Source organism: Lissotriton helveticus, chromosome 10, assembly GCF_964261635.1.
Source record: "Lissotriton helveticus chromosome 10, aLisHel1.1, whole genome shotgun sequence".
Taxonomy (NCBI): domain Eukaryota; kingdom Metazoa; phylum Chordata; class Amphibia; order Caudata; family Salamandridae; genus Lissotriton; species Lissotriton helveticus.
Window position 1 is genome coordinate 598,744,554 of NC_136071.1, and position 16,034 is coordinate 598,760,587.

Below are 16,034 nucleotides of genomic sequence, written 5' to 3' on the forward strand. Positions count from 1 at the left end.
ACGATGCGAAGCGGGGACACAGAGCGAGGCGTTCAAGGGGCCTCAATGCACACAGGCGGTGCGAGTCGTAGTGAGAGAGTGCGACTCGTACTGCGATTCTATTTACAGTACCTTTGGTCTCGGGGGTTCGGGGCAGACAAAAGCAGGCGTAGAGGGGACGTCCCACGTCGTGGTGCGGTCTTCCTTCGTGGCGAGCTACGGCTCGATGGCCAGTAGTTTCCGCTTCTCGGAGGGCAGCGATGCGTTGTGGGGCGGCTCTTGACCTCGTCGTCCGTCCCGGTCCTAAAGGGGGAGGCAGTGGAGTGATGCGATGTCAGCGGTGAGGCGCTTCCAGCAGGGCGTTGCACGGGGGGGGGGGGGCGAAGTTCAGCCTTACTTTGTAACCTATGGCTCGGAGGCCACAGTCACGATGCTCAGCTCGGACGGGTCCTTCCCTTGGCGTGGTGAGCTACGGCTCGGTGGCAGAAGTCACGGTGAGGTTGGTAGGACAGAGAGGGTGTTACCCAGACTCTTCAGAGTTCGCGATGGTGGCGCATAGCACACTCCGTCTTCCGTGGGCAGCGCTGCAAAGACAAGCAGCGCGGTCACCAGCACTTCCTTCAGGGGGGTAGCGCCCAATGCTTCTGGGGCGTAGTTCAGGGGGCACGTTCACCAGCAAGCCCTTGGAGATTGTTTAAAAGAATACACAAGTTGAAATAAAGTCTTTCTGAGTCTTTGTCTCTCTCCTTCTTGCAGCAAGGCACCCACCTCAGGCCAGTCTCTCAGGATTAGAGACAGTAGTCCTCCATGCAGCTTTCCCAGGTCCTTCTCTTCAGGCAGAGTTTCTTCTTGGCGTGAACAGTGTCTAATTTCTTAGGAGCTGGGCTCCTACTTTTATACACCATTTCTTTTGTTCTCGCAGGCTAGGGGGGCCTTTGCCTAATCCAGTCAGTCTCGGAGCACTTTGTTTTTCAGGGCCTGGCTTCTCCTTTCAGTGTGCAGGGCAGGGACATCAGACGCTCCGCAGGAGGTGGAGCCAGCATTGTGATGACAGTATGACAGTACAGTCAGGAGCACTCTGTTGACAGTCTTCCCTCTTCCTGGACCAGGTGCAGGGCAGAGTCATCAGTCGCTCCCCAGGGGGCGGAGCCAGCATTGTGGTGGCAGAGCACAGCCCTATTCAGAGTCAAGGGGACTCCCCCCACCCATCCTGGCGTAATCTCTCTATTCACCACTTGTCAATCCCAGCCTGTCCCCAGGAATTCCCCAGCCCTGTCACACACAGAAACCAGACAGCAGATACACATCAGAGCAGAGGCGGGCTGAAATGGTCAGGCAAGCAAATACTAACTTTCTAAAAGTAGTATTTTCAAACACAGGATATTAAAATAAACTTTACTAAAAGAAGTATTTTATTATTCTGAGTTCAGGCATACTAAACTTGACTTTCTACCATGTTGCCTGAGCCTGCTGGGATTATAGAGTAGAATAATACCAGCAGCCCATTCTGGCCTATGATAACAGGTAGCCTTACAATAGTGAAAAACGGAAATGGCTGTAATTCACTATTAGGACATGACACACACATCAGGGCTTGTCCTACCTTATGCTTACAATGCACCCTGCCCTTGGGCCTACCATAGGGGTGACTAATATGAAGTTAAGGGAAGGTTTAGGGACTGGCAAGTAGGTGTACTTGCGCAGTCAGCATGACAGTACCAGACTGCACGCAGGTTCTGCAATGGCAGACCTAGACACATTTTAAAAGGCTGCTTCTGTGGGTGGCACAACCAGCGCTGCAGGCCCACCAGCAGCATTTGTATGTACAGGCCCTGGCACTCCTGGTGCACTTTACTGGGGACTGACAGTAAATCAAATAAGCCAATCATGGAAACCAATCACATGTAGCAATTTACAGTAGGTAGAGCATATGCACTTTAGGACTGGTCAGCAGTGGTAAAGTGCCCAGAGTCATTAAACCAACAACAATAGGTCAGAGAGAATATTGGAGGAAGGCAAAAAGTTCAGGGATGACCCTGCCAAGAGGGCCAAGTCCAACAGTGCCCAAAAAAAACATAATAAAGTGCATCATTAAAGGGTAGCAGCGGCTCCGCAGAGGAAGGCGCCGGCCGAAACACTTTTGGCAAGAGGTTACTCCTGACGGCCAATGTAGGGAGCTTGTGGTGGAGAGCCTCTGCTGCCCTACGCAACACCCCTGAATAAGTACCACCCTCCTCCGTAGCCACGGTAGAAGGAGACAGTGTACCAGGTTTCGGAGAGAAATCTGATTCACCTGTGTCTTCCAAGTCCTCTGCCCAGTCCGGGTCTAACTTGCATTGGGCTGCGAGAGGGTCTTAGACTCCTCCCAGTCCTCCCCGTCCTCCGTAACTTGCTGCGCAGGTGGGAAAGAAGGAGAAGGGGATAACAATTCCCCATCAGCGTCGGAATCGGCGTCGATGGACACCGGTTCGGCACCATCTCCATGTAGGGGTGGAAGCCAGGGACAACATCGCCCGACGCAGTAGATGTCGATGTCCGTCATATGAGGTCAACCGACATCGGCTGTGATCTATGCATGGATCCATGGGGGTCTTGCGCGCGCCAAGGCCAGAGCCGTCGACGACGTCGAGCCGGAGCCATCGACGAATAAAGGCAAGGCCCCCCCAGTCTGACCCGCAGGGCCCGAAGGCACACCGGAAGAGCCCGACGGGCCAAAGATATGGCCCATTGCTCACAGAAATTCCTGCAGCTGGGCCGGAGTTGCCGATGGACCCGGGAAATGCGGGTAGGCAGTCAGCAACTGCGTAGGCTCCGCTGGAGCCGCAGGGGTGGCACCATTTGCACCCTCAGCCGTGTCGCGCGACAGGCTAGGCGAAGAGCGACGGCACCTCCTCGACTTCCTGTGCTTCGTCTTACCTGACCCCGAGTGCTTAGACTTCGTTGAACAGTGGTTGCGGTTCCGCGACTGGTCCCTCGCAACTTTCGGGACCGCTCCAGCAAAGTTTATGGAGCCATGGCCCGGCAGTCGGGGAACGACATGGGGTCATGGTCCCACTATGCTTCGGCAAAGGCCAGAGTAAAATCGGGCGTGCTGATATCCCCACAATACTCGGTGGAAAGAGGCACGAGGCAGGGGTGTTCGCTATCCCCGTTGCTCTTTGCACTGGCGGTGGAGCCCCTCGCAATGTCGATCCGCACGGGGGCTCACTACAAGGGTTTGCGGGGCTTGACGGGGCAACAGTTCATTTCCCTGTACGCTGACGACCTTTTGCTCTTTCTTGAAGATGCCGACGGAGCTCTGAAGGGAGCAGATAATCTATTGACCACCTTCGGTGAAATATCTGGCCTCAGAGTAAACTGGTCCAAGACATGCTTATTCCCTGTACGGAAAGGGGAAACCCAGCCCACCACGACAAGGGCAATTAGATGGGAGCCCAGCTGTCTGAAATATCTGGGGGTCTATGTCTACCACACCCCAACCGATATCTTGGAGGGCAACATCTCTCGTAGTATCTGAGCGTTGAAGGGGAGTATGTCCTTCTGGGCCACCCTCCCGTTATCGGTAGCGGGTCGAATAGCGCTGCTGAAAATGGTGGCACTCCCACGACTGCTGTATTATTTTAGGACGCTCCCCATTTGGATCCCTCCTGCTGTCTTCCGGCTCTTGAAGTCATTGGTAGTGTCTTTTCTCTGGGGTACGGGCCGACATAGAGTGGCCCTTGCAACACTAATGAGACCCAAATCAAAAGGGGGCTGGCTGTTCCCGACTTTGAAGTGTATTATTTAGCGGCTCAATTACAGATCTATACCCAGGAGATAGCACGCGAGTTCCGAGGACCAGAGGATAAACGGGGCCTTGGGATACCTAGACATGTGCTCTCCTATATAGCTATGCAGCAGAGACTAGCCCTTAGTGATCTCACGCAAGAAGAACGCACACTTAGACTATGCTGGAACCGAACACAACGTAGAGCGGGAGTGAGACACCCATATGCCCCGGAAATACCACTGGGGATGCTGACAGCATTGCCACATGGCGGGGATTGGTCGCAATTGCAGAGCTGGGAGGAGGCGGGGATACAAATCTTGGGTGATCTGTATGAAGACGGGGTGCTACTGTCGTTTCCGGCGCTCTTGGACCGATATGACCTACCTAGAGGAGACTTCCTGCTGCACTCGGCGCTCACGAGGGCAATACAGACACACTGGAAGGGAGGGCTTGCTGAACGGCAAACGACAATGGCCTGCCAATATACCATGATGGCGGCTGGCACGGTTAAGGCAGTTACGTGCCTATATACCAGAATGCTTAATGAGGGATTGCCTCCACTAGAGACGCTTAAGAGTAAATGGGAAGCGGATATAGAGAAGGAAATCCCCAGGACAGTTTGGGCGCAGTTGATGCGTCGGGCTTGGAAGAGCACGCGCAATGCGCGATTTCAACTAGTTCATTTTTATATCCTTCACCGGGCGTACTTGACCTCGGGAAAGATCAAAAAATACTTTGCGGTAGATTCCGCGGCTTGCCCCAGATGTAGGGCGGTTGGAGTGGAGCTTGACCACATGCTATGGTCATGCCCTAGTTTAGGCCTTTATGGAAAAAAGTGGGTGATACGCTCAACGCGGTGACAGAGCGCGAACTACAATTTGACATGGCTGTTGGTTTCCGCATACCCCTAAAAACAAGGTTACGAGCAAATTCATAGATATGGGACTTATCCTGGCGAAGCACGAAATCACACGACACTGGAAGGCACAGGCGGGCCTAGTGGATGCTAAATGGCGCAATGAGTTCCTTAAATGGGCGGGTGGTGAGAGCACATTGAGGTTTCAATTGGCACGGCGACTGCAGAACGACAAGGCTTTAGAGACTGCGCAGGCGTGGGAGGCCCTGGTGAAAACATTACGCGACTATGATGCACGACATGACCAGGAGGACTAACACTATAACTGGACTGTACCCCTATGACAAGACAGGTACATTGCATGACTTTTCAACTGACAACGCCTATGCTTCAGACCCTCAACGACTGTCCTGTTACAATGCACCGATGGCGGGGACCGGGGGGGGGGGGGGGGGGGGGAGTTAAGTTTAACTTTGTGTTCCTTTTGAGCATTACGAACACATAGATAGGATCGGCCTTACGGGCTAGTGTCCAGTTGGTCAAGCTCATGCAGGGGACCACCACCTAGAACTCCGTTGGGCGGACCCGATTGCGTACGATTGAGGGGAGGTGGGAACTGTTACAGCTGATGTATGCTTTGTGACAAAACCTAATAAAAATTTGTTTAAAAAAAAAAATGGGGTCATGGTCCCGCCCCAGTCAGTAGAGACACTCACGGCGCGAGTCCGTCACCATGCAGGGACAAACCTCGCAAGACTTGAAACCAGGCATCCCTATTACACCAGGAGTCAAAGACTAAAAAAAAACAGAGACAAAAGTCCCCAAAAACTCAGCCAAAAATTGACTGGGGGTAACGCTCTCTCCGGATCTGCGCTTGCTGGTGTGGAAAAAGAAAACTGACAAGCGCGCAAGGGCAGCATCTAAGTAGCTGCCGCAATGTCATACCAGGGATCACGACGCCTACGACGAACGCGGAGCCACACAACGTCACCTTCCGACGGGCAGGGGTACAGCTAACGAAAAAATTTGCAATCCAGTCTGATGCCTGGGGGTAATTCTAAGGTAAGGAATCTATCACTAACATGTCTCTTTCAGATACAAATGATTAACAGTGTGCTGTTTAGGAATGTGTTCTAAAACAGCAGCCATATTATTGATGGTTCAGGATTTTCTCAATTCAAAAGACAGTTAAAGATCACAGCTCTAATTAAAATGGCAATGATAATTATAATTTTACTCTATCCTTCACTACAAAAACTGAAATAGGGTCTCCTACTAAGACAGTACTTACGGCTCAGGGTCCAGCATGTCGTTTTTCTTTTTTTCAAACTGGTCTTTGGAGATTGTCCTAGACAGAAGAAAATGAAAACCAGTTTCAGAATAATTTAAGGCTTCTACACTGGCTATAAAAACAAATTAAGTATGAAAAATCAGAGCATGTGGGACAGTGTTTAAAATGCTAATACCGGTCAGGTCAGGATTTATAGTACTTGTGTAACAAGCCTAAATATTTATATATTTGTTGGGCCAAAATCATCTACTCCCATATTTCTGAAACAGATGAAACCAATGCCTGTAAATTTTCAGTCAAAGCAAAGTCAATTGTAAAGAATACAAATACATATGAACAGCGAGCCAAAGTACTCCCTTTCCCCATTTGTCATGAGAACAGGAATGTTACAACAGATGTAGAACTGCCAACTTTAAAGAGCTACACATTTTAAAGAGTGTGTGTTGATGCTGTACTTAAAGTACCTCAAAATATTACGTTTGAATACTTTGTATGTTCATATTTTGAAGAACATGCTAAATAGAGTTAAGATCAAATACCTTCAGGATAGACTGAACATTAACAAAAAAACATCCAATTAAATTTTAAACGGACATGCTACCATGCAAATCCTTCCTAGATCATCCAAAGACTGGTTAGTTCTTAGTACATATGAGTGAACCATATCGGACTGACTGCAGAAAATCACCCATAACGACTAACATTAGACAAATTAAAGCCACGTTCTGTATTCCCATTTATTTAATCACATGCTCTTTCTACAAATGTTATCTAATAGTTGCATTAAGTGGCATTCAAACTTTTCAATAGAGTACTCCTCACTCGAGGGGCATACATTGACGTAAAGCCCATAAGGTCAGACTCCATTATGAATAGACCCCGACTATCTTAGGTAATGCGAGTTACCATTTTTCCAATTCATGCAGAATCATCGTCATGTCGGCCGTTAACGCACATGTCATCTGACCATATCAATTTAAGAACTGTGAAAGCATCACGTCATTCTAACAAGGAAACAGATAACACTTGATGCAACATCAGTCTGGGACAAGCGTCTAATTATCACAATGTCAAGGTCAAATAAGAGCAATCACAGACATATAGCCAAAACAATGTGGTTTGAATTGACATCCTCCGTTTACCATATATTTTCATAAGGATATAGCTGGGATGCACACCTTGATGCAAATATGTCAGACATTCCTAAACATATGGCAGAAATTCCAGTCCCTCATAAGATTTAATATAGAAGGGCTACCACATGACCACTTGTTAGAAGATGCCCTCCACCTAGATTATCACACAAGATACTACTGAAAACGGGTCTTGACTGCTGCCAGTGCACCAAAAAGATGATACTTTGCACCTGATGCACATAACGAACTGAGGCTAGGAGAAAAGACGCAGTTACGTTGTGTTTTCCTTTTGCAGCGATCACTGCCTTAACACCTCTCTGATAACAGCTTTTGCTGTCAACGAGGCATTGCTTTACCCTAATAAAGTCTAGATTGCAAGTTCTACTTTCGATGCTCTCCTAGCGCAGCGCATAGAAGTAGGTTTTAGGGTGTTAGGTTTTAAGTGACATTTTAACTATGTTAGAAATGTTAATTTTATTTTCATTGTAAACATGCCTATTTGCTGTTTTCAAGATATTCTGTGTGGTTATTTTAGATGTGCTGAGAAACAGATTCACCCTTTTGTAACAAATGCTTTTAGTGAAAAAATGTCTATCTTCTTAGAACCTTTTGTGTGTGTGCAATACTGTGAAGAGTGAAATTGATTTATTTCTTTTAACACATTGTCCCAAATCCCAGTCTAGGGATTCATAGTAACCTAGAAGCAATGATTCAATTTCAACAATGTATTGGGTGGGATTATGTGGGGCTACAGTAACAAGCCTTTCACATTCAGCATAGTGGATTAAACCAAGTTCACCGGTCACCCGTGGGTGGGAAACCTTGTAGAGCTATGCCAGTCGTGGTTCATGCAACAGAATGCCAACAGTAATTCCTGATGAGGTTAAGTGCTGTAAACCATGTCGAAGCTTTATAGGTCTCTGCAAATGGAATCTACCCTAGAAAAGCCATAGTGGCTCCTATTTTTTGCAAACAGAATGTGATCTAGGTATAGTATTTTGTTACGTTTAGTATACGCCAAAATGCACTGAACTATCCAATATGCGCAAGGCCAGACTCAAAGTTTTTTTTAAAAACAACAAATAGCGGTTTTGTTTTTCTAATTGACTTTGCATGTTCAATGTAATATAGACAGGCTCAATTGGCATCGAATGCTTGTAAAGCTTTTTCTGCAGCTGACCAAGGCTGTAGAAATAAGATTGATAATATAATAAATTGATTGACATGGAACAGGGGAGAAAACTTTAGGAATAAACAATTGGTTGGTTTGTTCTTAGAATGGCCTGATCTTTGTGAATCCGAATCAAGGATTCCTCCACAGTTAACCTTGCAATTCACTAACTACATTACGAAGCGTTTGTAATGAGGAAAGCTATTTTCCATGAGGGGCTATGCAGTTCATAACGATTTAACGGCTCACATGTGGACCCTACAAATAGTGTAAGAACATTAGGTCCCAAGAAAAACCTAATGAGCTTGCTTGCTAGGCCTGATTTGTGCAAACTCAGTAAATGGAAAATATATTGTACTGAAGATGTTGTTTGTCCTTACTAAGACAGTAGAGTAAACTGTTTTCACATTTGGTGACAACATGCTCCTGTAGCGAGTCCTCTGGTTTCTCTCAAAATGAGCATACACTACATGGAAGTTGCAGATAGCAAAATTCTAGGATATAAGGTGCAAATTGCAAGATCCCGAGGCTTAGGATACAAGTGTCTTATCTGCACCCTGATGCTGTGCTGAGAGTTCTGCCTGCAGGACTAGCTTTTCCTGAGGGCGATGGATACGTCAGTAGCTTTGGAGTACAATGGTTCTCACCCAGATGGGCATAAATAAAATGATCATCATGGATGTTTGTCTTATGTTTTCGCTACATATGGAATTAATGGTAGTGGAGGAAAAGCACAGGTAAATAACCCTTACCAATTCATCCATAGAGCACTACCTAGTAACTCTTGATGCGGGAGCCTGTTAATTTGGGCATTTTAAGCTCTGACAAAGAGGTTGACAGTGGGTTTTCACCATCTCTGAAATTACTACTGAAGTACTAGAGGTTTTACCTCCCATTCCCACGTTTTTGTGAGTGTCCTGCTCAACAGGTATGTAAAGTTGTTATTGACTCATGGAAGATGGTCCACAAGAAGGAGGACTTAGTTACAAATGGCCTAATGCCATATATTTTGTGGCAAGGTTGACAATTAAGGTGAATGACTCCCCTGTTTCTGAATGCAGTACATTGTAGAAATTGCCCACTCAGATGAGCACAGTGTTGCATTTTAGAGCATGAGAGACTTTCAGTGACAGTTGCATTGCTCTTAGCTACAAAAAACTGACATACATTTGCTGCTGTTCCTGTGTCCAGGAACCAAGAGGGGTCAGTTGTCCAGCTTCGCTCCGCATCTCGTAAGGGAAACTTCTGTGATAATGGTCAAGTGCGGCTGACAGTTGATAAATGATATGTAATGGTAACAATCTTCTGCTGTTCTACAATTTTAGTTTGTGCTGGACTCCGGGCTCTAGCAATACTAGAATTTCCCACCAACTAAAAACCCTTACCCATTGCCTTCTCTCCTGTAGCAGACACAGGAAGGCAACCATTTAGAGCTGTTGCCATTCAAAATGCAGTCATTCCCACCAATGTTATGTACGAAGCTAATTGTCAGAGAACACAATGTCTTCTACAGAGGGCAGCAGCTTTGAAATTCCAATAAATCTTCTGGCTGGGATAGGCTTTGCCCATCACTGTGTTCAATATGGCTCCAAGGAAGAGTTGCAGTTGTTGGCACCAGATATAATTTTTGGCATTTGCTTTGAATCCTCATCTGTATAGAGGCAAGCCTTCTTCTAAGTGTGTGCCAAGAAAGGCTGTTGGCTTCTGCTCTGTATCAGCCAGTTATCAAAATACAGTAAACAATGACTGTCATTGTGGTGTAGTGTGTTGCAACTACCACTAAACATTTGGTAAATACATGCAAATCTGTAACACAGAGTGAAAATGTGACGGTGGTGGTGGTTTATAGACTTGGTTGTGTAGGCCTCCCCCAGGTCAGGAAGTGCCACCTGTGGCAGTGGAGCTTCAAATGCCTTGCCGCCTTTGTAAAGCGACATCCAGCCTCTCCTGCTATCAGGAGCAGGCCCCCTTCCTGTCTCACCCGCTTTTCAGTTGAAGGACAGGCAGGAAAAATGAGCCCAGCCCAGAAGGCTTGCCCACCTCTGCCAACCCCACCCCTCAGGTGGAGGAGGCAAAGTGAAACCCACTCTTCAGTGCATGCCGTCTTGCAGATGGCAGGACTCTCCAATCAGGATTTGGGATTGTGCTCACTCCCCCACGTGGTGTGAGCACACCAAGGGTGTAGTCACCCCTAGGTCAGTAGCCCATTGAATACTAACGTCAAGACCCCTAAAACGCCCCTAAATACAGTATTTAGGGGGCAGGCCTGAACCAAGAAGGCAGATTGCCGCAACCTACGAAGAAGGATGAAAGACGAAGCCCAGCAGAGGAGACTGCAGAGAAGAACTTATAGTTTCTTGCCTGTCGGTGTAGTTTTGCACCTTGAAGAATTTTCTGGATTCAGATGCTGTGCATTGTTCCGCCATCTCATGGTTGGGTCTACAACTGTAGTGTTTGTCCTTTTTTTCCTCTTTTCTTGTTAGTGGACGTCGATATGCCACCATTTTGTTTCCTTGTGGACGACAACGTGCTTCCTCTGGACCGTTGGTAACCATCTTCGGATTTTTTTTCTTCCCCTCCGTCTTATCTTACTTGGTGGAGGAGGATGAGTTCACTAAAGAAACCCAAATATTCTTCAAGCTGCTAAACTACACAGACGGGTAAGAAACTATATGTTTGAAGTGTGAATCTTTTCTGTATTCACAGGCTGTGCATAGATTTTGTAGCGGTTTCTTAGTTCTGTGGTGGCTGGGTCCAAGATGAGCATTGGTCTGTGAATAGATGTTGCAAGACTTTGTCCTACTAGTCCTTCTTTATTCATTTGGATGTTCACGTAATAGTGTTTCGCGAATGTGTGCATTGGAGACCATATTGGTGCCATGCAATTGTCTTGAATTGGAGTATTGACGAGAAAGGTAATAGTTGCGCTTTTCTTTCTTGCTGAGTGAGCCTTTGGAGCTCTTTGTAATGTTTGTCCTGCTTGGTGTGGCACACTTGTATGGCTTGTGCAAGCCATCTTGCAAATGTGTACTTGGTTACTGGTCTTCCCAAGAAACTGTTTGCAAAAGATATACAAAGAGTTGTTTTGTCTTTCTGTATTCCTTTATATTTGCAATGTAATACATGACTGTTCCTCCAGCGTCAAGAGTGTGAAATGCCCTTTCTGCTTGTGTCTTTGGATTCTGGAAGAAACTTGGCAGTTGTATGGATTGGTTTATGTGGAATCGTGATATCACATTTGGCATAAAATGTGGATCTGCTCCGATGACGATTCAGTCATTATGTAAGTAGGGTTCCTGTAATGTTAGTGCCTACACTAGCTCTACATAGTGATGTTCTTGCTACTAAAAAGGCCATCTTTAGTTTGAGCATTTGTGGCATCCCTTGTGTAGGGGATCAAATGATGCTTCATCAGCTGAGTGAGTACTATATTTAGATTCCATGTGGGTATGGCACAGTCATTGGTGGGGCGATTCTTTCTGCTCCTTCTAGGAACCTTTTGACTATGTGAGAAGTGAAGAAGCTATTCCCTGCTTGTCCTCTTGTAAATGCTACAATTTGCTAAGTGAATTTTCAGTGATGTGTAGGTTAATTTAATATGCAGTAGAGACGTTAAATACTTCAGAACTTTCTTTTCCTTAGTGATTTTTTGGGAAAGACCTTCTTTGAGGCACCATAGAGAGTACATTTTCCATATTGCCGTGTAACATTTCCTAGTAGTCCGCTTTCTCGCTTCCCTTAGGACTACCATTGTGCTTTCTGGTAGTTTTAGGCGCAAAACATTCTATGTCCTCAGGAGCCATGCAGCGAAGGCTCAGACTTTCTGGTTCTGGGCGGAGCACTCTTTCCTCATGCAAAGTTAGTAAGTCTTGTCTGTTTGGCAATTTGTGAATTGACCCTTGCGCTATCTCCATTATCTCTGAGAACTAAGTCTTCCCCGCCCATTGTGGGGCAATGAGAATCATTGTCATGTGTCTGATCTTGCATATGTTGATCACCTTGTGGAGTAGTTGTATCGGGGGGGATGGGAGGGGGAGCGTAAGCAAATATCCCTGACCAGTTTATCCATAGCGCATTTCCTAGGGACTGATTGCAAGGTTGCCTGGATGCGAAGCGTTGGCCTTTTGCATTGTGGGGTGTTGCAAAGAGGTCGACCTCTGGAGTTCCCAATTTGTGAAAACCCTTGATGAGTTCGTATTAATTCATATCCCACTCATGGGATGACGAAGCTTATCTGCCCATTTTGTCCGCTTCTACATTGTCCTTTCCTGGCAGGTGGATTGCTATTATGTTTATGTTCCATGGGATTGCCCACGTCCAGAGTTGCTGATCTAGAGTCGAAAGTGCCACTGACTGCATTGCTACTTGTTTGTTTATGTAAAACATGGTGGCTGTGTTGTTTATTTGTATTAGAATTGTTTTCCCGTATAGCTCTTTTTGAAAGGCTTTTAAGGCTAGGAACACTGTCTTTAATTCTTGGCTGTTGATGTGCTGTAGAGCTTTCTGCTGTGTCCACAGTCCCCTCACTTTGAGATTGTTCATGTGAGCTACCCATCCCATCTGTGAGGCACTGGTCACTGTTGGAGTTGGTTGCATGAATGTTCTCCCTGTTCCACCGTGCTATTTCCTCCTGTATTTTCTGTGGGACAACCACTAGTTCCTCCCAACTCCCTGTTGCTTGTGACCATTGTGCTTGAAGACATTTTTGGAATGGTCTCGTGTGTAGGCGAATGCTTGGGATTAAGTGAATGCATGAAGCCATCATCCCTAGTAGCTTTCCCACTGTCCTCACTGTCAGAGCTTGCCCTATCTGTTATAGCTGTGTCTCTTCCAGTAGGGCCATTCTTAGTTTCTCGCTTGGAAACACTTTCCCCAGTTTTTCTTGTTCTGGCGATGATTTCTCCCAGTGTATGGAAAAGCTGAGCTGGAGTTGTGTATCTATCACTTGGTTTATATGCTGTATATGCAGACTCTGAACAAGTTTGCCCTTACTAACCAGTCATCTAAATACGGGTATACATGGATCCCTGTCTCCTTAAGTGTGCAGCTACTGCTGCTAGACACTTTGTGAACACTCTTGGTGTTGACTTTAGACCGAATGTTAGCACCTTGAATTGGTAGTGCGTGTCATTGACAACAAATCTTAATAGCCCTTTGTGCATGTTGTTCATGCGGATGTGCTAATAGGCATCCTTTAAGTCTATAGTAGCCATGTAGTCCCCTTTTTGCAACTGAGGTATTATCTCTTGCAGGGTCGTCATCTTGAACTTTTGAGTCTTTATGAACTTGTTGAGGAATCTGAGATCGAAGATAGGACGCAGTGTTCCGTCTATCTTCGGAATTAGGAAGTATGTAGAGTAATTTCCCTAATTTCTTTCCTTGTGTGGTACGTGTTCTATAGCTTTTTTTGCTAGTAGTTCTTGTACTTCTTGGAATACCAGAGTAGTTTTTCCTTTGGAATGTACTTTCCTCCTTGGGCTTTTGTTTGGAGGCATTTTGATTACTTCTATGCAGTAGTCGTACCGTATTATGTTTAAGATCCATCTGTCTGAAGTGATCTCTCTCCATTTTTGGATTAAGTTCTTTAGTCTGCCCCATACTGGTGTAGAATGTTGTAGGAACTGGTTGATTGTTGTCTTTGTCTCTACGTGCACACACTGTGATGTTTCTGAACGGTGTGGTGTGTTTGGAATGCAGTAATTTAGATACTGTGGGTGTTCCCCCTCATTGTGGAAGGCCTCTTCTACGGGGGCGTCCTCGAAAGGTTTGTCTTCCTTGTTGGTATTACCAATTTTGGTGCTGTCCTCGTTGTTGCCCTTGGTTTCCCCCTTGGTAAACTTGCTGGTATGTTTGATGCAAAGTTGTGGGATGATGGTTCCCTTTATCCGCTGCCTTCCTTGAGTGGGTGGTTCCTCTACGCATGCCACCTCTGAATTGTAGAGCCCCCATCGATCTTGCTGTTTCGTTGTCTTTCTTTAATTGGTTCAGCGTGTCATCCACAACGCTTCCAAAGAGCTGTTCCCCACTGAACGGTGTGTTCAGTATGTTGTTCTGCACCTCTGGCTTGAATCTTGAGAACTGCAGCCATGTGTGTCTTCTTTCAGTGATGCCCATCATCACTTGTCTTTCGATCTCTTGAATTATTCAAGGGTCTTCGTCGTTACGGAGTCCTTGTCTAAGGATCCTATGGAGCGTTTCTTTTTGGACGCAACTGCAGACATCGAATGCTTTAACGCCGATGCTCCCTTTGAGGCTCTTGAGACTGGTTTTCTGGAGTGAGCTAGTTTCTTCGAGGACGACGGTTCTCTTACCTCTCTCGAAGTTTTCTTTTATTCCTTAACAACTTGGGTATCCATGCCTGTGTCGCCTTCTGGACCTTCTGCGACAATGTCCGCTTTCGTGCTGGAGAGGCCCAGGTCTTGTACCAATAAGGCTGTGCTCTGGCCCTGCATGTTGTAGTTGGCTCTTCTCTGCCTTTCTCTTACCGTCAAGGTTTTCGGGGTGAACGCTGAACACACGTTGCAATCTTCACTTCGGTGATCCACCGGTAACCAGAGGTTGCAGACTGGATGTTGATCCTTCTCAGCATACTTGTGATGACAATTTGGCAAAACATGAATGGTGTTTACGTGCAGCACCAGTTACTTGTGTAACTATATATCTGTCAGAGACATTACTTAGTGATAGATTCCTAACCTTAGAATATCCCCAGGCGTCAGACTGGATCCGGAAAGTTAAGTCAGCTGTACTCCTGTGCGTCGGTAGGCGTCTTCTTACGGCTCCGTGTACATCGCTGGTGCCGTAGTCACAGAGATCACGTCGCTGGAGCTACTGAGATGCGCCCACGTGAGCAGACGTCAGTTCTGTACACGACTTTCCATGCCAGGAACGCAGAGCCATGCAAGATACTGACCATTGGTGCATTAAAACTAGGGCCCTGAAAAGGATGACCTTAACCCTAGGAATCAGTTCGCAGAACAGGGAGGATGGGTGGGCAGTAAGGAATCTATCACTAACTAATGTCTCTTACAGATATATCGTTACACATGTAAGTAACTTGTGCATCTGAAAGAGACACGTTGGTGATAGATTTCTTACCTTAGAATAGATACCCCAGCAATACCAACCCCGGAGGTGGGTCTGCGAATCAAGATCACACCAGAAAGTCACAGAGAACAGAACGGCCAAAGAAGCTGTCTCTCCGGACTTGACTGTCAAGGCAATAATGCTTGGTATAAGTGTGCAGCGAGGCCCACGTAGCTGCCTGACAGATGTCTTGCAGGGGGATACCACGTTCCAATGCAGTAGTAGCTGCTGTGGCCCTGGTAGAATGGGCGCACAACCCCACCGGAGGTTCCTTTTTAGCCAGAGAATAACAGGCTTTTTTACACAAGACGACCCAGCGGGAGATATTCCTCTTGTGCACAGCCCGGCGTTTCTTGGAGCCCACGTAGCCAACAAAGAGCTGGTCATCCACCTGGAACTGTTGTGTGCGGTTCAGATAGAAAGAGAGCGCACGTTTTGCGTCCAGACGGTGGAGCCGCTCTTCCTCTCTGGAAGGATGCGGCAGCGGAAAGAAAGTGGGCAAGGTGATGGTCTGCCCAATGTGAAAAGCAGTGACTACTTTTGGCAAGAAGAAATGACGAGTGTGAAGCACAAGCTTGACCGGATGGACTGACAGAAAAGGAGGCTTACAAGACAGAGCCTGGAGCTCACTCATACGCCTAGTGGAGGTGATAGCAACCAGAAAATAAGTCTTCAAAGTCAACAAACAAAGAGGACAATTATGGAGCGGCTCAAAGGAAGCGCATATTAAAAAAGTAAGTACCAGA

General features: G+C 46.6%; 1 protein-coding gene across 1 annotated transcript in view; it reads right to left on the reverse strand.

The window, feature by feature from the left end:
• Positions 1-16,034, reverse strand: part of CREBBP (CREB binding lysine acetyltransferase) — a 1,783,742-nt gene that overhangs the window by 532,751 nt on the left and 1,234,957 nt on the right. The window contains exon 21 of the mRNA XM_078663125.1: positions 5,896-5,952. Within this exon, the coding sequence (XP_078519251.1) occupies positions 5,896-5,952 (57 nt within the window). The remainder of the gene's footprint in view (positions 1-5,895; positions 5,953-16,034) is intronic.